Source organism: Pyrgilauda ruficollis, unplaced genomic scaffold (genome assembly GCF_017590135.1).
Source record: "Pyrgilauda ruficollis isolate IOZ18807 unplaced genomic scaffold, ASM1759013v1 scaffold200, whole genome shotgun sequence".
In the NCBI taxonomy this organism is placed as follows: domain Eukaryota; kingdom Metazoa; phylum Chordata; class Aves; order Passeriformes; family Passeridae; genus Pyrgilauda; species Pyrgilauda ruficollis.
The window spans coordinates 715200-742251 of NW_024519208.1; the positions used below are offsets into that span (position 1 = coordinate 715200).

Here is a 27052-nt window from a genome sequence, read left to right on the forward strand (position 1 = left end):
GGCGGGGCGGGCTCGGGGGGCGTGCGGGCTACGGGGAGGGGGTGCGCGGTCCCCGCCGGGGAGGGGGTTCCGGTGCTCGGTCCTGCCGCGAACTTCAGCCGAGCACAGCTCGCCGGCCCGCCGCGGCCCCCCCGGGGGTCCCGGAGCCCCTTCCCGGCTCGGGGGCTGCAGGAGCCGCGGGACCCAGCGCGGGGGCGGCAGCTTCGGCTTCCCTCCCCCCGGCAGGGAGGAGGCCCGTGGGGGCCGCTTCGCCCTCCTGCGCTCCCCGGTCTGGGCGGGGGCTGCCAGCCGGGAACCCCCCCTCTCTACGGCACGGGGGTCGCGGGTGGAGGGCAGCGAACAACTTTCACCCCCGGCCCGCGTCCGTCCCGGGGCAGCCGAGCCTTTGTCCGGGCTGGGGAGGGACCCCGGGGGCGCGGAGACATCTGGGGGGGGTCCTGGCCCGGCGCCCCGGCCCCGCGGGCTGCTCTGGGGTCAGAAAGTGTGCGTGGAATAAATAAAAATAACCCTCCCAGGCTGGCTTTGGGGCGGCCAAGGGTTTTGTTCACGTTGTCCCAGGGTGCCTCGGGGGTGCAGGGTTTGGGGGGCTGGGAAGAAATGTACCCTCTTCCCTCCCTTCTTCCACGGCTTCTCCGGGGTCTCGTGTCCCCAGCCCCGCTTGAGGCACCGGGGCAGAAGGTTGGGAAAGTGGCTTTATAAACACTGACCAGATGCACTGATGACACTTTGAAAAAGGCTTTTCAAAGAAAATGAAAATACGAAAAAAAAAAAAGAAAAAAAAAGAAAGAAAATTCCCGGGCTGTTTTTTATAGCGGTGAAGGCTTTTTACACGCTGGTCTGATTTCAGCCTTTTTTAATGAAACTTCATTGAAATGTAGTGGCTGAGCCTACAAACACTTTGGATCGTGTGGAGTTTTGTTGTTTTTGGGGGTTTTTTTTACTTATTTTTTTTTAACCTTACAATTAATGAGTTAAATTTATTGGCCAGCTGCCCTTTGTAACCGCTCCCCGGTCTGGGCGGGGGCTGCCAGCCGGGAACCCCCCCTCTCTACGGCACGGGGGTCGCGGGTGGAGGGCAGCGAACAACTTTCACCCCCGGCCCGCGTCCGTCCCGGGGCAGCCGAGCCTTTGTCCGGGCTGGGGAGGGACCCCGGGGGCGCGGAGACATCTGGGGGGGGTCCTGGCCCGGCGCCCCGGCCCCGCGGGCTGCTCTGGGGTCAGAAAGTGTGCGTGGAATAAATAAAAATAACCCTCCCAGGCTGGCTTTGGGGCGGCCAAGGGTTTTGTTCACGTTGTCCCAGGGTGCCTCGGGGGTGCAGGGTTTGGGGGGCTGGGAAGAAATGTACCCTCTTCCCTCCCTTCTTCCACGGCTTCTCCGGGGTCTCGTGTCCCCAGCCCCGCTTGAGGCACCGGGGCAGAAGGTTGGGAAAGTGGCTTTATAAACACTGACCAGATGCACTGATGACACTTTGAAAAAGGCTTTTCAAAGAAAATGAAAATACGAAAAAAAAAAAAGAAAAAAAAAGAAAGAAAATTCCCGGGCTGTTTTTTATAGCGGTGAAGGCTTTTTACACGCTGGTCTGATTTCAGCCTTTTTTAATGAAACTTCATTGAAATGTAGTGGCTGAGCCTACAAACACTTTGGATCGTGTGGAGTTTTGTTGTTTTTGGGGGTTTTTTTTACTTATTTTTTTTTAACCTTACAATTAATGAGTTAAATTTATTGGCCAGCTGCCCTTTGTAACCATGAATGAGTTCCTAAAAAAAAAAAAGGCCAAAAAAAAAAAAAAGAAATCTTTTATCTCATCCCAGGCCTCTTTTCCTCCCTCCCAAAGAAATATTTTTCTATCATAGCAAGCTGGCCAAAAAGATCAATCTCCCTTTTGAAAAAAAATAATCTGTAAAATTAGGAAGAATAATATTTACCTATCTTGCAAGGTTGCCTGGAGGGCTTTATTTTTGCAAAAACACTCCGAAAACAAAATTTTTTTGTTTCCAGCCCCTTTTGGGAGTGGAGAGGTTCAGTTCTCACTGAGCACGGCCTGGCTGGGCATCCCCAAACACAGCCCCTGAAAAAGCAGCTGCAGGTGCTCGGCGACCCGAAGGAAAGAGCTGTAACATCAGACTTTTTTCTTCTTTTTTTTTTTTTTTCTTTTTTTTTTTTTTTAAAACAAAACTCGGCAAGGACAAGAGAGCCTCCTGCGGGGAGCAAGTGTGGGGGAAGGCGAGGGGGCGAGCTGAGCCAGACAAGCGCCTGAGTGATAACTTGCCTGAACCCTTTGATAAATGAGTTGACTCTTTTTTTTTCCTTTTTTTTTTTTCTTCTTTTTCCCCCTTCATTCGCCACACGCCAGGAACAGAATTGGCCTGAACTAGTGGAATTGGCAGCAAAAAACTAACATACAAGTGTGTCTGGTCAATAGAACGCTTGTTCCTGCCGCTGGGTGCTGTGTGAGGACTCCGACTGTGCTCTGGCCCCGGAGTTGGACGCTGCCGACACGCTCAGGGCTTTTCTTTTCTTGCCCCTCCACTCTGTCTTTTTAAAATATTCATCAATGGGGTGGGTAGTTTGCTGTAGTCATTAAAATATCTCTCTCCCCTCCCCCTCGCTTTCTCCAGGACTGCCACTGTTGAGTCTGTGGGAATATGAATCAGCAGCAGCAGAGAATGGCTGCAGTTGGGACAGACAAAGAGCTCAGTGACCTGCTGGACTTCAGTATGGTGAGCGAGCGCGGCCGGGGGGCTGCGCAGCCCCGGGGCTGGGAGCTGCACAGGGGAGGAAATGTGAGCCTGTAAATTGGACATGATGGGTTTCAGATGTGCCGTGTTTGTGTGCGTGCACATGTGCTGCAACTTGTTTATTTTCAAGTTAAAGCAAAGCCTCTGCCCCTCCTCTCTCCCTCTTCCCCTCAAATGTGTGTTGTTCCCTCGCAGGGAAGGCAGAGAGGTTTCTTTTCTGGATGGGAAATTTTGGGGGAATTAGCAGAGTTGTGTGTTCTCTGTTTAAATGCTCACTGGGTGACTGTTTCTGCAGCCATGCAGAGATGTAACTTCAGTAGCTGATTAATCAAGCTTTTTTCCTCTCCCTAGATCCAGACTATTAAACTTTTGCTCCCACAGGTTATTTTGTCACAGTTTGAAATGTGTCCAAGCTCTCCAGCGCGTTATTTTTGCAGGAGTTGGACACTTGTGCTCCCCATGCTCTGCTCTTCTGTATCCTGGAAACCTTGAGCTGCATTTAGGAGCTGTTTATTTTCAAAGAAACAGGACCTAAGAGTTCCCCCTGAAGGGTGTGCACAGCTCGGAGGGAGGAGAAGTCCCTTTAGTCACAGCAGAGTGGGGTTAGTCCCTGGCACATCCCGCTGTGGCACTGCCAGCAGTGCTGCCTCTCCTTGGCAGGTGACTTGTGGAGGGCAGAGCTGGTGTTCAAAGGCAAATAACTGTCTGTTGGGTTTCTCTGTTGTGTGCTGCACCCTCATGGCACTGCAAGCCTGTGTCTTGCTGTCGAGATAAGCAAACGTGCTGCAGAGATAGAAACAAGAGCTCCAGGAGGAGGAATGGCCGTGAGAGTCACCCCAGCCTGGGTCACCCAGCCCACAGCCCTGCTGGGCTGATGTTCCTGCCCCGTGGAGGAGAAGGGACAAAAAGTAGTGGCAGAGCTAGGGTCACCTGATGTCCCAGTGGCTGTGGCACCTGTGGGTGTGCTGGGGCTCATCTGCTTTTCTGCATCCGCACACTGAGGTTCAGCCCTGGGAAATAAACCTTTTTCCACAGCTGGGGGTTGTACCTGTCCTGACAGGGCTCTGTGCTGGAGGGAGCAGGGGTGTGTCTCTCAGCCCCCCAAGAGCAATTCTCCAGGAGAGGCCCAATTCTCCCAGTTTCATACTTCTACTGGGAGGCTGGTTCTGTTAAATTGCTGGTGATGGACTTTTCTGGTAGAATGTTTTAAAGTGGGTACAGGGACTGCAGTGATGGTATCCCTGTAAAACCAGGAATCTGTTCAGGGCTTCCTGTGGTTATTTGTCCCTCTCAGAGATCCTGCAGGTTGGCAGGAGCCCTGGGGCTTTCCATCAACTGCACTTTGGGTCAGTAACCCAGAATCTGCTCCCTGATGGGGGCTGCAGCAGTTCCTGCTTTGCTTTTTATCCTCCTTGAAAAAAAAAAGAAATTCCATTCACCATTTAGAGCTTTAAAAAAACCCCAAGACCTTATTTTCCAATTTAACCAACCATCCTCATTTGCATGCCTAGAACTGTATCCCCAGGAGAAGTCTTGACCTGGTCCCTCCGTCCACAAATGTTTCTGTCCTTGGAGATGAATCCACACCAAAAGGTTAAATTTGGGTTTGCATTCAATGCTCTTCCACTGGTGTAATTCTGGGAAGGACCAGAACTCATCCTGTGCTTCTCCAAGGCTGGTGTGGAGGTGCTGGGGGTTGCTGCTCACAGCACCAGGGCCTGCGAATGTCATTTGCCAGCAAATGACTCGAAGTCGTTCCCTGCAGGATCCATTGGCCGATGGGCTCCGGCGCAGCCTGGACTGCAGCCAGCTCTGTTTCACAAACCCTCATCTCCGCACACCCTTCTCTCTTTGCATAAAGGGAATATTAACAGCTCGCCTCAAGGATGAGGAGTTGAAATGGAAAAGCTTCCTAGACAGTAGATGGGTCTGTTGAATAGGTGCTCCATGGTTTGCTCTCTCTGTGTCCTTGGGATATAGGATTTTTGACCACAAAGCTCGCTCTTTCAAGTGTATTTATATTTTTCTTTGAATAAACAGGAGTGGAGCATTGGTTCAATAATCCTCTCCAGGAGAGTAGAGGGGAGGGAAAAGTAGAGATACTCAGAGCAGCTGGAAGCATTTGCTTCAGATCAGTATTTTGATCCTTTTTTCTAGAGAAAATGTGTTCAGCCCCAGCAGTCTGTTGTCCAGCCCTGCAATATGTTTTGCTGTGCAGGGAGGGAATTTTAAGGCCCTAAGGGGGTGGCATGGCCTGCCATGAGTTCCTGGGGTCAGTAAATGACAGGGTTTTGTGAGATGCTGCAAACTAGGCTTGCAGTCCTGAAAGAAGAGACTCATCCCCTCTTTAATAAAGAAATCTGTTTGGTAGATATTGAACTCTAAAGCACTCACCAAAAGCTTTGTGCCACTGTAATTTGCCAAAAAGGGCAAAAATCAAAGGAATCTGTAAGTGAGCACGAGTCAAAAGAAAGGCCCAGTGATGGTTTGGGGTGTGCATGGCAATACACTTACCTCTACCCCCAGATAAATTGCCTTTTCTAATTACCCCAAAGTGCGGGTAATTTGTAAGCTTGCCTTCACCACTGCTCCCTGGCAGCAGGCCCAGATGGGCTGCCAGAACTGGAGAGGAGCTTTCGAGAACACATCCTGCCTATAGACCCAAGTGGGCAGCTCAGCCTATTGATTAGGCTGGGCTTTGCAGCTCAGCCTGGTGGGCAGAGGCTGTGTATGGGGGAGCTGCCCTTGGCCTCTGCTGTCGGGAGATGCTCAGCCACAAGGACTTGCATATGAGGAAAGGTTCTTGCCCCTGAGGGTGCTGGGCACTGCCCAGGCTCCCCAGGGAATGGTCCTGGCCCCAAGGATGCCAGAGCTCCAGGAGCGTTTGGACAGCGCTGCCAGGGATGTTCAGGGTGGGCTTGTTGGGGTGGCTGTGCAGGGACAGGGGCTGGGCTGGATGATCTTTGTAGGCCCCTTCCAGGGTATTTCTCAGGATTCTAGGGCTTTTTGTGGTTACTGGTTATCCCAGGCAGTGTTTCAGCTGTGCCAGCGCTGGTGTGCAGTGGGAAGGTGCCACACAGGTGTCCTGGCTGGGCTGCACTGCTCTGGAGGACAGGGACACCCCAGGCAGGGGACAGGGGAGCAGAGCAGCCCTGGGTGTGTTGGTGCCACCGAGCGCCAGCCGAGTTGGGAGCGGCCACGTGCCAGTGCCAGCCGGGGGCTCTGGCAGGAGCGAGGTGCTGTTAACAGCCATGATTATTAGCAGAGTATTAACCATATGCTGCGGGGAGCTGCCTGGCAGAGGGGGTTTCTGGCTCACTGCAGGGTGGGCAGGGGCTTGAGCAGTCACACAGGACCTGCCGCTCATCGCTGCGCCCGCGGCTGCTCCCGCTGCACCGCGGCTCTCGCGGCTCCAGCCCCGGATCCGGGAGTGGGAGCCAAAGTGTTGGCAGCAAGCAGGGCTGGAGCAGCTCCTGCTGCTCTGCTGGAGGATGCTGAAGCCGTGCCCTGCTCCGGCCAAGGCCCAGCGCCTGCATTTCCATGGTAAAACTCGGAGTGTTGTTCAGAGTGAAGCAGCTGTGGAGTTTAAAGTTTGACTGCACACACAGTGGGCATTGGGACTGTAGTCAGGAAGGTCTGCCTTAAGTGAACATGTATAAAATGTCCTGCTGGCAATGTATTTTGAGTCAAATTCCCTCTTCTCCCCGAATTAACAGCTGGATTCTTTCCATGCTGCAAAATAGATTTTGGGTTTGGAGTTCAGGCCTGAGGTTGGTTCAGCCTGGAGTTCATCAGGTGGGAGAGGAGAGAGAATGAGCACTGATTTAATTTGAAAAGAAGTGCACTTCTAGATGTGCACAATAAATGACATGCTGCTTGATGTTCCTCATTTCTGGCAAATTCCCTTTCTTTCTTAGGAGTTTGCTGTATGAAGTGTGGGGTCTCATGGCTATAACCTCCTCAGGGGAGGGTGCAGGCATTTGGATCTTCTCATGCTCTGGATTTGCCTGTTTTACCCAGGGAGAAATGAAGGGAGAATAAATTCTTTGGAAGGGGTGGAAATTGAGCTAGGAGGGAACGAAGTTGTTGTCAGCTCTCAGGGAGGCTGGAGATAGGACTTGAAAAACCAAGTACAGCAACTTAAGATAGGGGATTTTACATAACCGTTTAAATCTACATTATTCAAATCTAACAAAGGCCAAGTAATGACCCAATTACAACTCTTGTGAGCTCATGCCTGGGTCCCTTAATGCCTGGGTCCCCTGGTAGGTGCCAGCTCCGGTTCATCTCCTCCCTCCCCCCAGTTTATTTTTAAAGCAGCATTTAAAACAGAAAGGAAATTTGCAGTGGGTGGATGAACTTTGCCTCTGAGCAACACACGCCAGCGAAGGCACTTCACGTATGACTTGTGCCGGGCTCCTAGGGGCAGCTTCAGCCCACACCACAGTGGAAAAAGAGGCTGGGAGCAAGAAAAAAGCCCAAAACGCCTCCTGTGGTTGGCATGTGATAGGTGTGGAGGGGTAACCTGGGGTTCTCTGCTCCCCATCACCCTTGTTTGACAGCATGAGGTTGTGTCAGGGCTTGGCATGGAGCTCAGGGAAAGGTTCCTCCCCCCTGAGGGAGCAGGCACTGCCCAGGCTGCCCAGGGAATGGTCCCGGCCCCAAGGCTGCCAGAGCTGCAGGAGCGTTCGGACAGCGCTGCCAGGGGTGCTCAGGGTGGGCTTGTTGGGGTGGCTGTGCAGGGGCAGGGGCTGCGCTCAATGGCTGGATCTCTTTCAGCTCAGGATATTCCAGGATTCTGTCCTTTAGCATCTCTACTTGCCCTGCTGCAGGAAGGGGTCCATGACTCCTAAATCCCCTGGGGAGGGAGAGCAGGAAGGTGTTGCATCAGCCTCAAAATCTCTCTCCAAGCAGTTGGAGGAGGGGAGGGGTTCCCTGGGCTGTGTGAGGGTGTTTTGGGGGTGCTGGGCATTGCTGCCCTGGGGGGACACTCCTGTTCTGCAGAAGCAGAAGGTGCTGGGTGCACAATGGAACAAGGCTGTTCCTTTTCTCCATTCATGTTTGCTGCTCAAACCTTGTGTTTTTCAGCCTCAGCAAATGCTGAGCAGAAATGCTCATGAAAAGAGCCAGCAGTGCCTTTTTTTTTTGGGGGGGGGGGGGGTTGTTTGTCTTTGGTTTTTTTGGGTTTTTTTTGTGTGAGTGTGCTTTTTGCTGGTCGGTTCATGGTGCATCTCTTCCCCCCTGCTCGCACATGCAGACCTGCCCCATGCCACTTGGCAAAAAGGGAGCTTGATCTCAATCTTCTTCCCTACCTTGAGAAGAGGGAGTGAGCACAGGCAGGGTGGGATCAGCCACCTAAGTTCAATTTTCAGCATGATTGGAGATGTTTGCAGAGCCCCCCTCCTGCCCTGCAAAGGGGAGGGGATGCAGGGAAGCCCTGCAGCAGTGCAGAGGAAGGTGAGCTGCAATCTTTGGGGTTTGTTTTTATTTTCTAGCCCAACTTCCTGAGGAAACAAAGCTCATCCGATGGTGGGGCTGCTGGGCCACCCCAAACACCTCGGGAGCCCCTGGGGTGAGCAGCAGCCTCAGGGCACTTCTGAGGGGGGCAGGGGGCCATGTGCAGGCAGGTGAGGGCAGGTGTGTGCAGGCAGCTGGATGAACACTAAACACTGTTTACACCTTCGTTTAAATCCATGTATAAAACATCTACACCCTGCATGCATATATATGATCCCAAATTTGTGCTCTTTATGAATGGCAGTTGGTTCCTTAACTGCTCTCTTTGCATCTCTACCACATTTAACTGTTTTTTGTTGGGTTTTTTCTCCTCCCCAGCATTTGCGAAAACAAAGCTGGGCAGACGGTTCTGTACAAAGGAATGTTTCTGACCACAGCCAGACATCAGCTATGTCAGGGCATGAAACGCTGCCTTTCTGTAGGCTCTTGTGCCATTACATTGTTTAATCTTCAAAGCATTAAACTTTTGAGTTACTCAGACATTACAAAGCTAAAAATAATAAAAATTCAAATGACTTGGTGGTGAAAGTATCTTGAGTAGAAAAAGGATATTAAAATGTTAATTCACTGAGCATTTTTCCACCAGTTGTTTTATTGGCTGGAGCTCCATTTGTGTGCAGGAGAATTAGTTTTCTTTTCTGCTGCACGCAGGTGCATGTAAATTATTAAATAGCAGCCTCTGAAACTCTCCCAACTTTTATTAAAAATATTTATACAGGTTAGGTGACAAGGTGTGTTTTTGAGGAAGCTCCTGGCAGGAGAGGCCCAGTTGTGATAATGAAGCTGTAGTGGTAGAGCAAACAAGTCCCCAGAGCAACCAATTCTGTGAAATATATTAATTTTTTAAAATCATGAGTAACTGTATTTGCCCTTGGAGCAGCTTCCTCTCCCCAGGCCCCAGGGCTGTGTCAGGTCCTGGTGCTGCTGGAGCCCCCAAAGCAGTGGGGTGGGAGCTGCACCATGAGGCTGGGGCTGATCTGTGAGCCAAACCCACAGGCAGCCCTTGTCATGCCCAGGCACTGCACGTGGCTGGAGGTGTGGGATGGGACCAGGACTCCTGTGGGATGGGACAGTGAGGGATAAAACAGCTTTGCTGTCATTATCCTGCTGGCTTTTTATGAATGGAGTTGGCCTTTCCCCAGTGCTCACCTGCAGCCAGGGTGAGCAACTTTGGGATGAAACTGTTGGTTTGGACCATAGCAGGGATTCTCCTTGGCTGGTTTCCAGCTGCTCCTGCAGAAGCAGGGGTTGTACACGTGGGGGTGTGTGTGAGAACAGGGCTGTGCCTCCCTCCTGCCCCTCCTGAGTGATGGAGCAGGGACACGAGGAAAGGTTTTTGCATCAATAACGGGCTGCCTTCCCCCTCCCCTCCCCCAGTATGACCCCTTTGCAGCAGCACAGTAAAACCAACATACTGAAATCTCTTTTCTCTTCCCTTCTCTCTCATCTCCTTGTTTTTCTAGATGTTTCCCTTGCCAGTGGCTAATGGAAAAAACAGACCCACGACCCTTGCGAGCACTCAGTTTGGAGGATCAGGTACTGTCATCTTTTTTTTCCCCTCATACCATAATGTTTCTTGCAATAAATTTGTGTTTGGTTCCAGAGATGCCTTAGGGGAGGGGGTTGTGTATTCTGGTGATGTATTTTTCGGGTGGTGCTCTGCTGCTGTTTCTCTGGATGGTTTCCTTGTTGCTCCATGTGTCTCTGGGTGTGCAAAGCTGCTCTTGCTGAGCTGTCTCCCATTAAGACGTTGCTGCCTAAGCTGGAGGTTGTTGTCCCACTGCTCCAGGAGCCTGGGAGCAGACAGGGCTGGTCTCTAAGCTGCTTAGATGTGTCTGCACTGCCCTGGAAGACTTTTGCTGTTCCTCTCTGAAGATAGGTGGTGGTGGTTCATTCCTGGCACACTTTGGGGGTCTGCTCCATGCAGCCCCTCCAGCAGCTCGCTGCTGTTGAGTGGGATCTCAGTATTCCCAAGGGGATCTTGCAAAGCCATCCAGGGTGCCAAGAGGGGACCAGGGATGCTGACATTCAAGGGCTTTGGGAGCAGGGCAGTGGGGATGAGTGGGCTGGAGAAGTGGCTGCTATTGGAGGCTGAAAATGTGCTGGTTGGTTTGAGGCTCAGGGGGAGGATGGCTGGACAGTGCTGGGCCAGGGTTTTAATGCCCAGGGAAGCTGCTCTGTGCAGGGCTCACACAGCCCCTGGCATGAGGGAAATTCAGCTTATCTGCCCTTCTTGCTGAATACTTTGTGGATGGTTAAAACTCGACCTTCCCTGCCCTGGGCTGGCTCCAGCTGTGCAAGGGAACTCCTGGCTGTGCTGTGACACTGTGAGCATCCCAGAGACTGGGCTGGGATTTCTGGAGAGCAACTTTGCTGCCCCAGTGGGGCACTGGGGAACCTACAGCAGCAGGGTCGGAGCTCTGCCCTGCCTTGCCCTGCCCTGCTCCTGCCCTCCTGGACCAGGGAAATGTGATGCTCTCTGACTGAGCTGGTTAGCTGCATGTCAAGATGGTTTTGAGCAAACACTTTGGCAGGGAGGGAAGCTGTTGAGTGGGTGCTGGAGGAAATTGGAGGAGAGAAAACTCTCGGGTTAGCCCAGATGGAAGCTGATCTCTTCAGTGAGTGTTCCTTGTGTGCCTTCTGCTGTTAAAATAATCCACAAAAGACGTGCTACACGCTGGGGGGAGTAGAGCAGTGCAGGAGCTCCCATTAACCCATTTCCTGCTCAGAGCCTGCCTTGGCTGCCAGCTCCGTGGTGCTGGCCAGGAGCAGAGGTTGGAGCGGGGCTCTGCAGCACAGCCAGACCCCCCTCCAGCCCAAATGACATCAAATCTTTGATTCTCCCCCCACCCCTTCTTTTCTTTCGGGTGAGTGAAAGGTAATGTTGACACCACCCTTCCTCTGGGCTGCTGCTCTCTGGGCCTGACTGGGAGCAGTTCATAAAAACAGAGCACTGATGTTACACAACTGCACTGAGGGACATTGCACATTCCCTGCTGTCCCAGCCTCGGACACAGCGGAGGCTCCCTCATCCTGCTACATCCATCCTGCCTTGGGAATGCAGCTCAGGGCTGGGTGTAGGGCAAGAGCTTTGCTCCAGCAGCAGCTTTATCCCTTGGTCAGCCATCCTTGGCCTTACCTGGAGTTCAGGGGACAAATTTCATCTAAGTGTCAGCTTTGGGACTTCTTCCTGCTCCTGCATCTTTGACTTTTTGCTGGTGGGTGAATAACTGCAGTAAGACATCGGTGAGCTGTGCCATGCAGGAGGCTGTGCTCTGCCTGTTAGAAGGATCCAAGGTGTCTAAACAAGGCCCTAGAAAATGGCAAGAGGTTGTTCTCACAGATTGCTGGTTTGTTGCTTTAGCTGTATTCACTGATGCAATCAAGTACTAGTTAGAATTGCAGAATCATGGAAGGCTTTGGGTTGGAAGGGACCTTAAAGCTCATCTTTTTCCATCTCCTGCCGTGGGCAGGGACACCTTCCACTAGACCAGGCTGCTCCAAGCCCCTTCCAACCTGGCCTTGGTCATCCCCCAAGGTATTTAATTCCCCAAGACACAGGCAGTCATCCAGCTCAAAATTTGATTTGAATTTGAGTCATCATTACCCTTGATGTGGTCAGAGGGTGGAGATGGTCCTTGGATTTGGGGATCTGGACTTGCAGAGGGAGCAGAGCACCTCACAGTCACAACATAACCTGGACCTGGAGGTGATCACCCTAAATCTTGCCATGCAGGAAGGCCTGGGCTTCTTCTTTAATGTGCCACATGTGTTCTAAGCACTTCTCAGTCAGGGGCCTGGACCAGCAGTGAAGGCAGTGCAGCATTTCCCCTCTGCCTGCAAAGGAGAAGCAAACACTAATTTGTCTGAGTCTTAGCTCAGTACTGTGCACCACAGTGCCAGGATCTCTTTATTTGGGCTTGTGGTAACCTCAAGATAACAAACTGATGTTGTCTCGTATGCCAAGAAATATTGGTGTTTTATCCTTCCCCCAGGACGGGAGCCAGTCACTGGGTTGGTGTAATTGGGTTGGACATGGGAATTCATGATCTCCCTCTTCCCATCTTCTTGTGGAAATGCTGGGACAGTGTGCAGCTTTTATTCTTTTTCCCCTCCAGAGGAGCTGTTATCTTCAGGCTCTTTCCTCCCCAGGGAAGTGAGGAGGGAAGGAGGGAAGGGAGCAAAGCACTGACTGATCAGTCCTGGCCAAAATGAGATTTTTGCTTCCAAAGCCCAGCTGGTAAATAAAGGAACAGAAGCATTTGAAACAGGCAATCCCAGTGATAAAATTGTCCCAAATTCAAATCCTTTTCAAATTCAAAATTTCTTTACCAGAAGTGTTGTTAACCATTGGCTGCCCAGAGCAGGGATGGAATCACTATCCCTGGAAGTGTTCAGAACAGGTGTTGATGTGGCACTTGAGGACATGCTTTAGTGGTGAGCATGGTGCTGGGCTGACAGTTGCACTTGAACATGCTAAAGATCTTTTCCAGCCTTAACAATTCCATGTTTCTAATAACTGCCCTGGCCAAGCTGCTGATGGCCCCTTTACCAAGGGAACCCCTTTTTCTCCCTGAGGCCAGAAAAATTCAAAGTGTTCATGCAAACACTCCAGCTTCGAGATCCCTTTGCTTTCCTATTTACCTCCTGCTTTTATTTTAAGCCCTGCCACTGTTTCCCTCATTTCTGTCCTCAAATGCTCCGGGGAGGAACTGGTTTCGCTCCCCCGCCGCATGGACAATTCAGCACCTCCGCTTTGCCTTTTCTTGGCAAGAAGAGACCCAACAATTGCCACAAGGATGGAGCTGACGTCACCCAGCCCGTGGCTGCAGCATTTATAGCACATATAGGTCACCGCGGGAAGTTGGTCTTCCTGGGGCTGGGAGCTGCAACCAGTGTTTTCCAGCATGGGCTGTTTTCTGCTGGGGTTTTATTTTAGCCAGGGTGTTCAGCCCGTGCCTCTTGTCCTGCTCCTCAAAGGAGGTTTGTCTTTCCCTCCCAAAAGTGTGTTTGTTACTTGCAGTAGCAAAACATCTCAAAGTGTGTCCCCCATCGTATCATAGTTCATAAATGACTAATCTGAGCTGCAGCAAGCTCCCTCCCAGTGCTTCATCGAGCCCTGCCTCGAGCAGGAAACCACTGGGGCTGAATTTTGCATGGAAATGACCATTTTAATTGACATCGAGGCAGTGGGAGTGGCCGGAGGCAGCAGAGTTGTGCTGTGGCCTCGTGGCTGCTGAGTTTTCAGCAGGGTTGGTGCGTGCCGGCTGCACCTTTGCTCCAGCAAAAGGGTTTGGGCTCTGCAGAGCAGGGAAATAAACCCAAGGCATGTGGTTGTGTGTGAGGTAAAACATCTCCTGGAGCAGCACACAAGCAGCACTTCCACCTGTGGGTAGTGTGGAGGGTGTGCAACCATCTCCCTTCCCATCCCAAATGTTGTGCGGTACCAGGATTGGGTCCTGATGGGGTGGGAGTCATGGGGTCTCCTGCTGACAAATTACTCTGCTTTCAACAAGAAAAACCTCTGCTAATCTGTTTTTTTTTCTTTTCCTCCCCTTTTAAATAAGTGAATTCAGCATTAATGCCTTTTTCTTCGTGCTTTGTGCCAAAGTGGGTTGGACCCTTTGCTTGGGCTCTTGGGTGTGTTTGGGAGGGAGAGTCCCCTCCTGGCCCATGCTGTGATTCCCACCCCCAAAATTTGTTGGGTTCTTCCTTGCTCGTGAGCTGAGGCTCCCTGTGAGAGAATTGCTTTGATCGGGGGAAGTTCATCAAGTCCATTTGAAGCTGGCGGAGCAGGGAGTTTTTCAAAGGCTTACAAGCCGGTGCATGTAACAAATTTTAAGTTATAGTCTGGTGAACAAAGCGAATGGATTCTCCCTGGAGGGAGGCGAGCCCAGATCCCCTTTGAAACTCTCTTTAAACAACGCAGAAACTGGGATACCTGTGGCAACAGCACCGAGAGTCATAAATTCTCTGAAAGCTGGGGTTGTCTCTTTAATTGGTGCTGTGGGGGAGCTGTTTGAAGGTTTAATTATTTTGAGTGTGCAGGCAGCCCTGCGTTGGGAAGCGCTGAGCGGGATGGGCAGGGTACACCAGGATGCTGCTGGGCTCCCCTCTGCTCCTGGAGCTGGGTGGTTTGCTGGGACACCATGGCAGGCAGGGTTGGGAAGAGCCAAGCACAGCGTTTCTGTCACCGTGCTGTCAGCAGTCGAGTCCCAGGCTGCAGAAACCCATTTGCAACTGTTTTCCATAGTGAGGAAAGCAGGAGCTTTTATTAGCAAGGCTGTATCACGTTTTCCTACTAACTGCCTCGAGTTCCCACATGTTTTGCTTATGCTGAAGTGGGAGTGCTGGGCTCCGCTTGCTATTTTGATGGATGATGAAAGGCAGACATGAGGTGTGCAATATGGGACTTGATATTTAGAACTGGCACTTCCTGTTCAAGTTTGGGATCCGGGCTGCATGTTTTTGTGGCGTGCCCATGCAAACTGTCACCAAACACACCAAACACAAAGCCACCACAACAGAAAAAGGCAAAGCAGGAAAATTCGTTTGCCAGGCTGTTGGTGTGACCATTTGTTTCGAAGTAAATGTTATTGTTTAGCCATTATCAACTGAAATCAAAGGAGAGCTAGGAATGCTCACCTGGACAAGAGAAGGCTCCAGGGAGAGCTCAGAGCCCCTTGCAGGGCCTGAAGGGGCTCCAGGAGAGCTGCAGAGGGACTGGGGACAAGGCCTGGAGGGACAGGACACAGGGAATGGCTGCCACTGCCAGAGGGCAGGGCTGGATGGGATCTTGGGCAGGAATTGTTCCCTGGCAGGGTGGGCAGGCCCTGGCACAGGGTGCCCAGAGCAGCTGTGGCTGCCCCTGGATCCCTGGCAGTGTCCAAGGCCAGGGTTTGAAGCAGCCAGGGACAATGGAAGGTGAACCTGTCCACAGCAGATATTTGGAAGGAGAGGAGCTTTAAGGTCTCTTCCAACTCAAAAACCATTCTGGGATTCCATGGAAAATCCTTGCCATGGCCAGGTCCAGCTTGCAAAGCCGTGCAGTCTCATTCCTCCAAGTACAGTCCCTGCCACCCCTGCTCTCCAGAGCACTGGAACCTTTCCATTGCTGCTGCTGGCAGAGCCCACTCCCGGGATGCAGGAGGAAGCTCCAGCTATGGCAGGGACACACCCATGTGCTGCAGTGCCCACCCTGCTGCTAACAAAGCCTGGGCACTCTCAGTGAGTTCATCTCCCCTGTGCCAGTTGGGCTTTCTGCTTTGGTTTTGTCTTTGCCCTTGGGAAGCTCCTGTTCTCCTCCCTCTCCCCTTTCTGCTCCCTGTTTTTCTCGTGGGGTTCATCCCATTTACCAGAATATGGAAAGCAAGGTCTGGAAGAAAAGAGCTGGAGGGCCCAAAAGCTCGGGGCAGGGAGTGCAGGTCAGCAGGGAAACAACATGGTTTGGGACAACAAATGGCAGGGGAAGGTCTTTGCACCTGTGTGCCTTAATCCAGGGTCACACCCCATCTCTGATCCTCCTGGCTTGGGGTGCATGTTCTGCTGCCACGGATTCCCCGCTGCACAGAGACTTCTCCTGTGCCTTTGCAGTGATGTTGAAACAGAATCCCAGAATGATTTGGGCCCATCTCATTCCATCTCCTGCCATGGGCAGGGGCACCTTCCCCTATCCCAGGTTGCTCCAAACCTTGTCCAACCTGTCTTGAAATATGAAGAGCTCTCTCTTTCTTGCAATTAATTTCTTCCCCTTGAATTTTATTTCACTGTGGGGAGTGAGGGTGTCCAGTCCTGCCAGAGGACGGCTGGTTTCTAATGGACACACAAGGAGCAAGTCTGGGAAGAGCAGGGACACAGTGACAGTGCTGCGGGGATGCTGTGGCAGCTCAGGGCTCCTCTAGCAGCTGGGGAGAGGCAAATACAACCTAGTCCCTGTCTCAGTGTGTGTTTAACTTGAGAGGTGAAGGGTGCATGTTTTCAAGGGAAGGTTTTGGGGGGTTCATTGGTTTTTTTGTTTGTTTTTTTGGGTTTTTTTTTTGGTTTTTTTTTTTTGGTTTTTTTTGGTTTTTTTTTTTTTTTTTCTCATTTCCCACCTGGAGAAGAATCCTCCTGACTGGATTTAAAATCTTTAACTGGGAAAGAGTACAGAGAATGCTGGGGGTGTCAGAGCCAAAGCTGTACTGAGATAAGTGACAGCTTTTGTTTAGAAACTGCCAGTTTGCCACAGACCTTGTTTAAGCACAGTTTTAACTTTGCCAGAATTGCTGAGGCAGTGCAGGGCTCTCTTCCCAGCAGAGCTCTTTCCTCCTGTGGATGAGGCAGTTCCAGGCAGTGAGGCTCGAGGGGCTCTGATGAGATCAATGTGCCTTGTGTAAAAATCTGAGGGGAAGCTGGGCCTGGTGTGCACCTTCTAAAAGAACAGGTACAAGCTCCAGCACTGCCCTGTCTTTAGCGAGAGGAGCTGGTGGGCAGCAATTAGTAACTAAAGAGAGTAAGTTCAGCTTAGATATTGGGCAGAAATTCTGCCCTGTGAGGGTGGGCAGGCCCTGGCACAGGGTGCCCAGAGCAGCTGTGGCTGTCCCTGAATCCCTGGAAGTGTCCAAGGCCAGGTTGGAAGGGGCTTGGAGCAACCTGGGACAGTGGAAACTGTCCTTGCCCAGGGCAGGGATGGACCTGGATGGGTTTTAATGTCTCTTGTAATCCAAACCATTCTGGGATTCTGTGAATTCCCTCTATCCCTGCCCCGTTCCTCAGGGCTCTCATCTCCATTCTGAGCTCTTAGATGGTCTCTGGGGGGCAGCTCTGCCTGAGTTCACCTCTAATCCTGCCCCATCCCAGGGCTGCCTGAGCAGCACATGTTGGCTCAGCCTTCCAGCTCCAGGCCTCCACGCTCGTTGTGCCCTTTCCAAAGGGGAGAGATGGCTTTGGAAGGGGCCCAGCAGGTCTGGCAAGTGCTGCTGCTGGACCTGGCTGCTGCTAATTTGCAATTCCTCATGCCCTGTGGGGTGCCCTGCTGCAGCACGTGTCCCACGTGTGACCAGCTCCTCAGCCTGGTGCATCTCCATTGTTAATGGTTGTGTGCAATGATGCTCAAACTGCAATTATTAGTAGTATTTTTAATTAGAGGCAACAAATGGGTGTCTAAAGGGGTGGATTTCATGCATAGTGCTGTTTTCTGGAGGGCCTCATTTCTCACCTGGCACTACATTCCCCAATGCACACAGCTGAAGGACACTGTAAATACCTGGTTCCTGACTGTTGTCTCTGTTGTCTTAGCAGCCTGGAGAGGATCCTCTTCACTCCTGCCCAGCCTGTGCTCCCTGCTCTGGGTGCAGGATGGAGGGATTCACCCAGGGCCATTTCCATCATGGGAAGGGAGGGAGCCAGTGGTGGATGTAGGGACAATAGAGCTGTCTCAGACATGTCAAAAAGTTTACCAGCATCAAGTGGAGAGGAGGCCATCATGTCCAGAAGAGGCCACAGAGATGCTGCCAGGGCTGGAGCCCCTCTGCTCTGGAGCCAGGCTGGCAGAGCTGGGGGTGCTCACCTGGACAAGAGAAGGCTCCAGGGAGAGCTCAGAGCCCCTTGCAGGGCCTGAAGGGGCTCCAGGAGAGCTGCAGAGGGACTGGGGACAAGGCCTGCAGGGACAGGACACAGGGAATGGCTGCCACTGCCAGAGGGCAGGGCTGGATGGGATCTTGGGCAGGAATTGTTCCCTGGCAGGGTGGGCAGGCCCTGGCACAGGGTGCCCAGAGCAGCTGTGGCTGCCCTTGGATCCCTGGCAGTGCCCAAGACCAAGCTGCATGGGGCTTGAAGCAGTCTGGGACAATGGGAGGTGCCATGACAGGGGGTGGGAATGACCTTTAAGGTCGCTTCCAACTCAAATCACTCTATGGTTTTGTCTGCCTGTTGGATTCCCGTCTGTGTGAGCTGGGATATCCTGCCCTCTCCCAGCACCTCCAACAGCTGGGAGTGGGGGCACTGAATTGCCCACCAGTCCCTGTGTGGCCAGGAGGAGGGAACTGGGCAGTGCCAGGAATGGGTGCTGTGGTTTCCCTGGCACATCCCAAGCCCAGTTGGTTCCATGCAGCAGCCTCAATCTGATCAGCCTGGGAAGGCAGGATGGCAGTGATCCTCTGGGTGTGCCTTCTCCTGAGGGGAGGCAGAGGGGCAGGGGCTGAGCTCTGCTCTGGGACAGGGACAGGAGGCCAGGAAGGGCTGGAGCTGTGCCAGGGCTTGGCATGGAGCTCAGGGAAAGGTTCTTGCCCCCGAGGGTGCTGGCACTGCCCAGGCTGCCCAGGGAATGGTCCCGGCCCCAAGGCTGCCAGAGCTGCAGGAGCGTTTGGACAGCGCTGCCAGGGGTGCTCAGGGTGGGCTTGTTGGGGTGGCTGTGCAGGGACAGGGGCTGGGCTGAGCATCCCTGAGGGTCCCTTCCAGCTCAGGATATTCTGGGATTCTGTGATTTCCAGCTAGTGGGCAGCTCCCAGACCCTCAAAGCCCTGGGATGATAAGTTTGCCTCACTGTAGGTGCTGGTGGCGGAAGGATTGCATTTTAAATCCGAGCTCTTTCAGAGGCTGGTGGCAGGCCCTGTGCTTGGACAGTCAGTGCCTGGTCCCCTCTGGGCAGAGCCCATCCTGTGCACACTTCAGAGCCCCCTCTGCCCGGAGGTCCCCAAATACCTGGCAAGCTTTGATTAGCACATTAGCTTAAACAAATTGAGTTATACACCCACGGAGGGAAGAGGTGCTGCACTCCTTCAGTGGTGACTTAGAGTTTAATTAATTTTGTTGCCAAATGAGGCATGAAATACAGTTTGAAATACATTGTGGTGCTGAATGTGTAATTGTACAGGGGCCTGGGAGCACGGCTGAGGATCGGGGATCACCTGAGGCAAGCCAGGCACAGAGCTCTCGTGTCCCCAAACAGGGCTATGTGACAGCAGAGAACCCATTTGGGGGTCAGACAGGGGACAGAACCCCCATAATGCTCCCCAGTGGGGACCAGGCCAACCCCGCCATCACAGCAAAGATGTCATTGTGCCCACATGTGTGGCACTCTTTGGGGTTTTTCTGCCAGAGGATCCAACTCCTGGTCAGGATTCAAACTGGTGGTGGTGTCCCCACGTGTGTCCCCCCAGGAGCAGCCACTGTGCACTGTGGCCATTCTGTCTTTGCCATCCAAACAGGGATTTGCCTCGAGTTTGGGGGAGCATGGAGGGTGGCAGTTTTGCCAATGGGTTGCAGAGATCCTGGTCTGTCTGTCCCTGTCTTGCTGGGTGGAAGTACAAACATCTGAACAAACATCAGAAAGAGAAAATCTGAGCCATGGGAGGAGATTTCTTGGTTCAGCTTTTGAGAGTTTCTGCAGTGGCTGTTTGGATGCTCTTCTCCCTGCCCTCATTAATGTTTCTGGAGGGAAGTTGCCTCCAGTGCCTCACTCCCCCAGTAAAGAAGGGAAAGAGGCAGTCCAGGATATCTGCCCTCATTTTTTTATCCTGAATTTTTCAATTAACTTGCCAGGTAGGCCCAGCTCCAAAGCCAGCAGGGAGAAAAATCTAAAAAACACTGTCCATCTGCCTGTGAAACCTGGGAAGCACATCCCCACCTCCAAAGTGACCTCAGGCAATGTCTTCCTCTAAATTTAGCTGGGGATTGCGTCAGGAGTAAGAAGGAGGTGAAGTTAATGTGGCATAAGCTTTTTCTAGCAGGGGAGTTTGCCTGGTTAGACAGGGACTGAAAATAAATAAATGAGCTTCATATCAGAGCCTCTGGGGCCAAGGCTGGGAGGGAGGGCAGCCTCCAGCACACAGGGACATGAGGAGGTGGCTTTTTTGGGACCAGGCAGGGCAAGGGACAGTCATCTATAAGCCTTGATTTGTCCTAGCTGGGAATAACCTTCCAGGAGACTGGGTGATGTCCTGTCTGTGGGCACTGGATGTGACCAGCAAGCTCTGGGGTCACCTCTGGTGGTGGCACCTGCCTCTCCTGGGGCAGGTTTGGTGGTGGCTACTGGGCACTGCTCAAAGCAGAGCTGCTCCTCCCCTTCTCAGGGAGTTCTGAAGCATCTTCTGCCCATCATTGCTCCATCCCTGGTGCCTGGGGTGAGGAGTTGGTAACATTTTCCCCCTCCAAAAGCCCTCCCAAGTGTGTGCGTGTGGCGCCTGGGGCTGCCCCTGGGGACAACCTGACCTGGAAGAATCAGAAGTCCTTCAGGACAAGCCTTGGGGTCATTGGTGTTGCCAACCCCCTCTCTTACCTTTCGGCCTCACCCTTCCCAAGCTGGGGGGACAAATCTCACTTTTGACAAGTGACAAAACCCATCCTGGTGGCAGTGAGTGCATGACCTTCCCTGAGAGCGGGGGTGGCCTGGGCCCCTTCTGCTTTCTGGGACATTTTATTCTGCAGTGATGTGGTCTCCCTTGCAAAGGCTCCTCCTGCCCTGTTAACATTGTTATACAAAGCAGCAGTTTGCCATCTAATTAGGAAAAATACGCACTAACCTCTACCATATGTTGCTCTCCTCCTCGGATTTGCATTTGAAAGTCCAGCTGAATTTCAATGTGAAACTGGATTTTATCCAAATGATGAATGGCCCAAAAAGCTGTGGGAAGGTGGATGTGCCTCCCCATCACATATGGTTGGTTGGGTTTTTTTTTTTCCTTTTTGAAGAAAAAATTTTAAAGCAGGGTTCCTTCATTTCTTGTCCCGTGGTTCAAAGTGTTCACACCTTCCCTCCCAAACTGGATTTGTCTGGCCGGGTGGTCATTGCAAAGCCTGTGAGTTGCTGGAGCTCCAGCCCCAGGAGGGAGAGGGATTACATTTACTCTTAACAACTTGGTTTTGATGGCAACTCCACTCCTGGCTGTGTCCTGGGCTGAGCCCCCAGCGTGGGCAGCAGGGCAGGGGAGGTGGGCAGGCCCTGGCACAGGGTGCCCAGAGCAGCTGTGGCTGCCCCTGGATCCCTGGCAGTGCCCAAGGCCAGGCTGGACATTGGGGCTTGGAGTAGCCTGGGACAGTGGAAGGTGTCCCTGCCATGGCAGGGGTGGCACTGGATGGGCTTTGAGGTCCCTTTCAGCCCAAACCAGGTGGGATTCAGTGCATTTTCCCAGCCCGTCAGGTGGGTTTGTGCAGGAGCTCCTCACGTTGCTCCTGCTGCTCCCTGCAAGGGCCCCGGCTGCAGCCCCCAGGCTGGGGATTGAGGCTTTTTGGTTTTTCACTTCAGTTGGAGCAGTGGCTGCTCCAAGCCCTTCCCACACAGGGCCATGGTTTGGGCAGTGCTCCCCAGGTACCAGAGAACAGGAGCAGGGCTTTGCTGCTGCTTGGGCTGCTGCAGGCTTTGGGAGCCAGAGGGTTGCTGAGCCAACTCTGCACATCCCCACAGTCCCTCAGAGCTGCCTGGACTTCCCACTTGGCTCGAGGCTGGATTTTTCCCCTTGACTGAGGTCTGTTTAAGCTGAGTTAAGCTCTGTGACAAACTCAGCATTACGTTGCTGAGCTGGATGTGCTCACATGGCTCTTACTGACCTTTTACCTCACCTACCTGGCAAAAAAAGCTCTTAAAAATCGCATCACATCCTGATTATTTCACATCCTCTGTGAATCTGTCGTCGGAGAGTGTCTTGGGCTGGCCATGGTGCTCGCAGGGGGAGCTGCTTGCTTTTGGTTTCTGACTTTTGTTCTCCTTTCTCTTCACTCCTTGGAGATCAATTCAATTTTTAAGACAGTTTTTGTTGGGGTTTTTTGTTGTGTTAATGCAGCTGAACTAATATGATTACATTTCCAGATTTGGGTAATGGAATAACAAGTCAGGAAGCTTTTTTTTTTTTCTTTTTTTTAAAGAAAGGAGAACTTATGTCACTTCCAAGTCTCCAGTTGGATGCTCTTTCCCTTTATCAGTTACTCAGAGAGGCTGGGGGCTGTCCATCTCTGGAAGTTTCCAAGGCCAAGTTGGACAGGGCTTGGAGCATCCTGGGATAGTGGAAGGGATGGAATGAGGTGGGCTTTGAGGTCTCTTTCCAGCCAAACCATTCCATGTTCTGCTCTTGACATGAGGGCTCCTGGGAGGGCTGTGGCCATGCAGGGACACCCTGGTTCTGGGTGCTGCACTTTGTGCTCCATGTCCTGGTCAGCCACAAACACAGAGAAATGACAGAGATGTTCTGGGTGCCCAAAAAGATGCATTTTCCCTTTGCCCTGGGAGCTGCCAGGCCAGAGGGGCAATGTCCCTCCTGCAGGGCTGTGCTTGGGGCAGAGGCCCTGGCACACCCACCCTTCCTGGGGCAGTTCCACCAGCATTTTGAGGCATGTTGGCTTTGCTCATCCCTGTGCTTGCTCTCAGGTTCAGAGGAGGGATCTGGAAAACAGCTCAGCCAAAGCATCTCACAATGGCAACTTCCTTTCTAAGACGAGAAGGATGTTGTGGAGTTGGTGGCTTCCCATTATTTTCCCCAATTTGAGCTTTCTTGCCACTGATCCCACAGTGTCAGAAGGATCCAAAGCTGTTGAGAGTGCCCAAAGGAGGGACACGGAGCTGGGGAAGGCTCTGAGGAGTGGCTGAGGGCACTTGGCTCGTTCAGCTGGAGCAGAGACTGAGGGGAGGCTCCTCGGGGGCTGCAGCTCCTCCCCAGGGGAGGCAGAGGGGCAGGGGCTGAGCTCTGCTCTGGGACAGGGACAGGAGGCCAGGAAGGGCTGGAGCTGTGCCAGGGCTTGGCATGGAGCTCAGGGAAAGGTTCTTGCCCCCGAGGGTGCTGGCACTGCCCAGGCTGCCCAGGGAATGGTCCCGGCCCCAAGGCTGCCAGAGCTGCAGGAGCGTTTGGACAGCGCTGCCAGGGGTGCTCAGGGTGGGCTTGTTGGGGTCTCCTGGTTAATGCCTGGATGATCTTTGTGGGTCCCTTCCAGCTCAGGGTATTTCAGGATTCTGTGAGTATCAGGTTGTGTGTCCTGCTCTGTTCTGGGCTCAGCCTCACCGCTGCTGGAGCTCACTGTGGGTCAGGGTGTCACACGTTATGTCACCACCTTGTGTCACTGAGCTGCTCCTGCCCCCCGGGATGGGGTCCTGGCCAGTGGAGCAGGGTGGGAGTGGGGCCGTGGTGTTTTCCCTTTTTGGGAATGCTGTAAGAAGGTAGTGACTCACTTTCCATGGAGCTGATAGTTACCCTGCTCCTGTCTTGGATTTGTGTTGTGTAGCCAGCAGGATTATTTATAACTTAGCCAGCATCCCGAGTCTATTGTTTCTGCAAAGAGCAGGAATGACTAGATGACTTCCTGAGATTTTTTTTTGCCACCCCCTCATTTTTTATTTTTTTAAAAATCTACTTTTCCTTCCAAGTATTATATTTGCCAGTTGGATGCTTTCCCCCCACATCTTCCCCTCCTGTTTGTGCATTTGTGCTGCTGACAATCCCACTACCGGTGTTGCTTTAACTCTAAAATCTCTCCCAGGAAAGTCTGTGGGCTGTGCCCTGGGAGGGCTGGGGCACCTTCCCATGGCATGAGAGGCTCTCTGGCCTTGCAGGTGCTGGGCACTGAGGCAGGAGGCTCTGGCTGTGCCATTAGTGGGAGGACTGTCACCTCTGTACCCTGTGGATGCTTTGGGATGGGAGGTGCATCCAAGGAGCGGGGTTGGTCTGGTGTGGGATTACACCATCGAGCTCTGGGTCAGGTTTGTTGTCTGTGCCTCTCTGAAGGGTTACTTGGGCAATCCAAAGGTATCTCCTGAGCCCAGGGATGTGCAGAGCAAGAGCCATCTCCATCCTGGCACAGCCAGCCTTGGGGATGTGGCACTGGTGGGCATGGAAGGAGTGGGTCCCGAGCCCCTGTCCTCAGGTGTCTGGCTGCTCTCCCAGTGCCAATGGTCCCACCTGGGCAGTGTTTGCCCCAAACCCTGGAACTCTCCTGGTTCTTGTCCCCCTTCTCTTTGCCCACCCACCTGATTCACTGTTGGTATCATGAAGCCCAGCAGCCATCACCACTAATTAATTAAGCACTTCCATGGAAATCAGTGAGGAGTGAAGGTGGAGGATGGAGAGAAAGGGCAGGGTGGGTTTGGCCAGCTGAGCTGATCTGAGCCTTTGGGGGGTTCCTGCTTGTTGAACTTCCTTGGGGAGCATCCCCAGTGCCCTGAGGCTGCCATCCACAGCTTCTCCTCACACAAACAGCTCCACTTTGCACCTTCTTGCTTGACCTTCACGCCTGAGACTCCTGATACGGGTTTGGTGGCATCTAATTCCCTTTTGGCCAAGTGTGGAGCCTCGGTGGTGCCCGTCCCAGCTGTGCTTCCTTCATTATCTGCAGCCTGGCTGTGATGCAGGAGCAGCCTCTGAGGTTGGGTGAAACAGCTGAAGGGGAAGGAGCCTGGGCTGCCTTGTGGGCAGCAGAGTCCCTGCTCAGCTCCTCTCGGTTTCCATTAGTTCCGAACTCAGAACCTGGGGCTTGTTGAATGTTAAGCTGCTGTTTCTGGCCAAGGTGCCTGCTGGCCTCTCCCCGTGGGTCACCAAGAGCTGCCTCGTGTCCCCTCCAGCTCTGGCTCCTTCCTGAGCTGCAGGGGAGCCCTAGAAGAGGCTGGCAGTTCTGGTGCTCCCCCTTTGCAGGGCTCGTGGCACTGAGGTGTTGCTGTCCCTGCGCTGACTTTCCAGGAACTGCCTGGCTCCTCAGGGAAGCGTGAGGTTGATCCAAGTGGAGTTCTGTCATGCTGGAAACACCACTTGGATATGAGCAGCTTGGAGTGGAAAATGAGTCCTGAATTCTGTCTTGTGGGGTTTTTACATGCTGTTCACTGAATTCCAGACTGGTTTGGGATGAAAGGGACCTCAAAGCTCATCCTGTTCCACCCCCTCCTATGGGCACAGACGTCTTCCACTATCCCAAGTTCCTCCAGCCCTGTCCAGCCTGGCCTTGGACACTGCCAGGGATCATGGGGCAGCCACAGCTGCTCTGGGCACCCTGTGCCAGGGCCTGCCCACCCTCCCAAATTCTTTGGGAAGAATTTCTTCCCAAAATCACATCCAACCCTGCCCTCTGGCAGTGGAAGCCATTCCTCCTTGTCCTGTCACTCCATGCCTTCTTCATGGCCAGTTTTGCTCTTCCAGGTTTCCTGTGGTGCAGAGCACCAGGCGTAGGTCAGAAACTGGAGAAGTGTCTGTCACCTGAGATCCTGGGCTTGGGGGAGAGACCCTCTGAGAAGGATCTGGGAATTGAAGCATCTCAGGGAAGTGATGTCTGGAATCCTGAGTTCACAGCAAACTTCTGGGGGTCTCTTTGGTTGCTGTTTTAGTCACCACTGGAGGTTCCTTAGGCCTGGCACTTCACTTGCTTCCCGTGGGAGCTGCTCCCGACACCCTTACAGCCCGAGCCGAGCAGGTTTGTGCATCCCAGAGGGTGCCTGTGCTGGGCTGCTCCTGCTGCTGCTTGTCTTCATTCCTGTGAAGTTTTCCAGCTGACAGGGCACCCTTGTGCTGGCTCCTTCCCGTCCCAGACACTCAGTGATTTGGGGTTTCTCCCTGAGCTGGAGCTTACAGGCACTGAGTGATGTCCCAGGTGAAGTGCTGCTACAGTTCCATCCCATCTGGCTCACTGCAGCATTTCCCTGCAGCACTGGGCAAAACCATGCTGGGTGGCACTGAATTCCCAATTCCTGCTGGCCCTCAGGTTCCTTTTAATTGAAATGTGTGGGAAATAAATCTGAGTGAAAAGATGGGGAGCTCCCTACAGCCCCCATGGCCAGCAGGACCTGAGAATCAGGCAGGAGCATCTCCCCCAGCTCCCTGCCCTGCCCAGCCCTCCTGGGTCAGCTCAGAAATAGAGAAGAGCCCTTCTCCCCCAGCTTGCTTTGTATTTTTAAAATCATTGTGGTTTTTTGTTCTGTATTCTTTAAATAATTTTCTAAAAACTTGAAACTATAGAACTGGGGGGTTTTTTGAGTTGGTTTTCTTTTTTTTTTTTTTTTTTTTTTAACCCAAAAAAGAAAACTGAAAGATGGGGTGAGACATTGTGGTTTGAAGCACCAGTTGTAAATAAATTTTTGGGTGCTCCAGCATGCCAGGCTTTCCCACCTGGAGAGTGAGTGCTCCTCCCGGGAGCTGTGTTTGTCCACACTGGTCTTCCAGGGGTAATCTGTGCCACTGTACTTCGTGCCAGTAAAAACTGAGCTGGCTCAGCTCTGGGCTCTGCTGCCTCCCTTAGCTCTGCCCTCATTTTTGGGCAAGTCTCTCCATCTGTACAATAGCAGAAAGAGTTTTGTTCCCTGGAGAGGCTTCGAGGTTTAACATTTACAAAATGCTTTGAGATCTGCAGATAAAGGAAAGCCAAACAATAACCAGTGCCCAGGGCTGTGCCAAAGGAGTCCCTGGATCACCATGGCAGAGCTGTGCAGGGTTGGGTGGAGGTGGCTTTTGTGAGAGGGCAGAAATTGCTCCAGCTGCAGCACTGGTGCTGACCTGGCCTTTAAAGGGCTCCTTGCAAGGAGATAACAAGAAGAGACCATCATGGGATCACAGAGTGCTTTGGGCTGGAAGAGACCTTAGGGACCATCCAGTGCCACCCCTGCCATGGCAGGGACACCTCCCACTGTCCCAGGCTGCTCCAAGCCCTGTCCAGCTTGGCCTTGGGCACTGCCAGGGATCCAGGGGCAGCCACAGCTGCTCTGGGCACCCTGTGCCAGGGCCTGCCCACCCTCGTCTGTAGATAAGAGCATGACTGAAGCACTTGGGTGATTTTTTTCCAGGGCTCCCTAGGAACAATCCTGCTCTGGGAGAGATGCTCTCCATTTGCTCTTTGCTCTCCAGGCAGCGCTTCATAA

At 52.8% G+C, this 27052-nt stretch overlaps 1 protein-coding gene across 10 annotated transcripts in view; it reads left to right on the top strand.

The window, feature by feature from the left end:
• TCF3 (transcription factor 3) overlaps nt 1-27052 on the top strand; it is an 82589-nt gene that overhangs the window by 472 nt on the left and 55065 nt on the right. For all 10 annotated transcript variants that reach the window (XM_041467102.1, XM_041467105.1, XM_041467106.1 and 7 more), the window contains exons 2-3: nt 2620-2721; nt 9720-9792. In XM_041467102.1, coding sequence (XP_041323036.1) covers nt 2647-2721; nt 9720-9792 — 148 coding nt within the window. In that variant the 5' untranslated portion in view covers nt 2620-2646. The remainder of the gene's footprint in view (nt 1-2619; nt 2722-9719; nt 9793-27052) is intronic.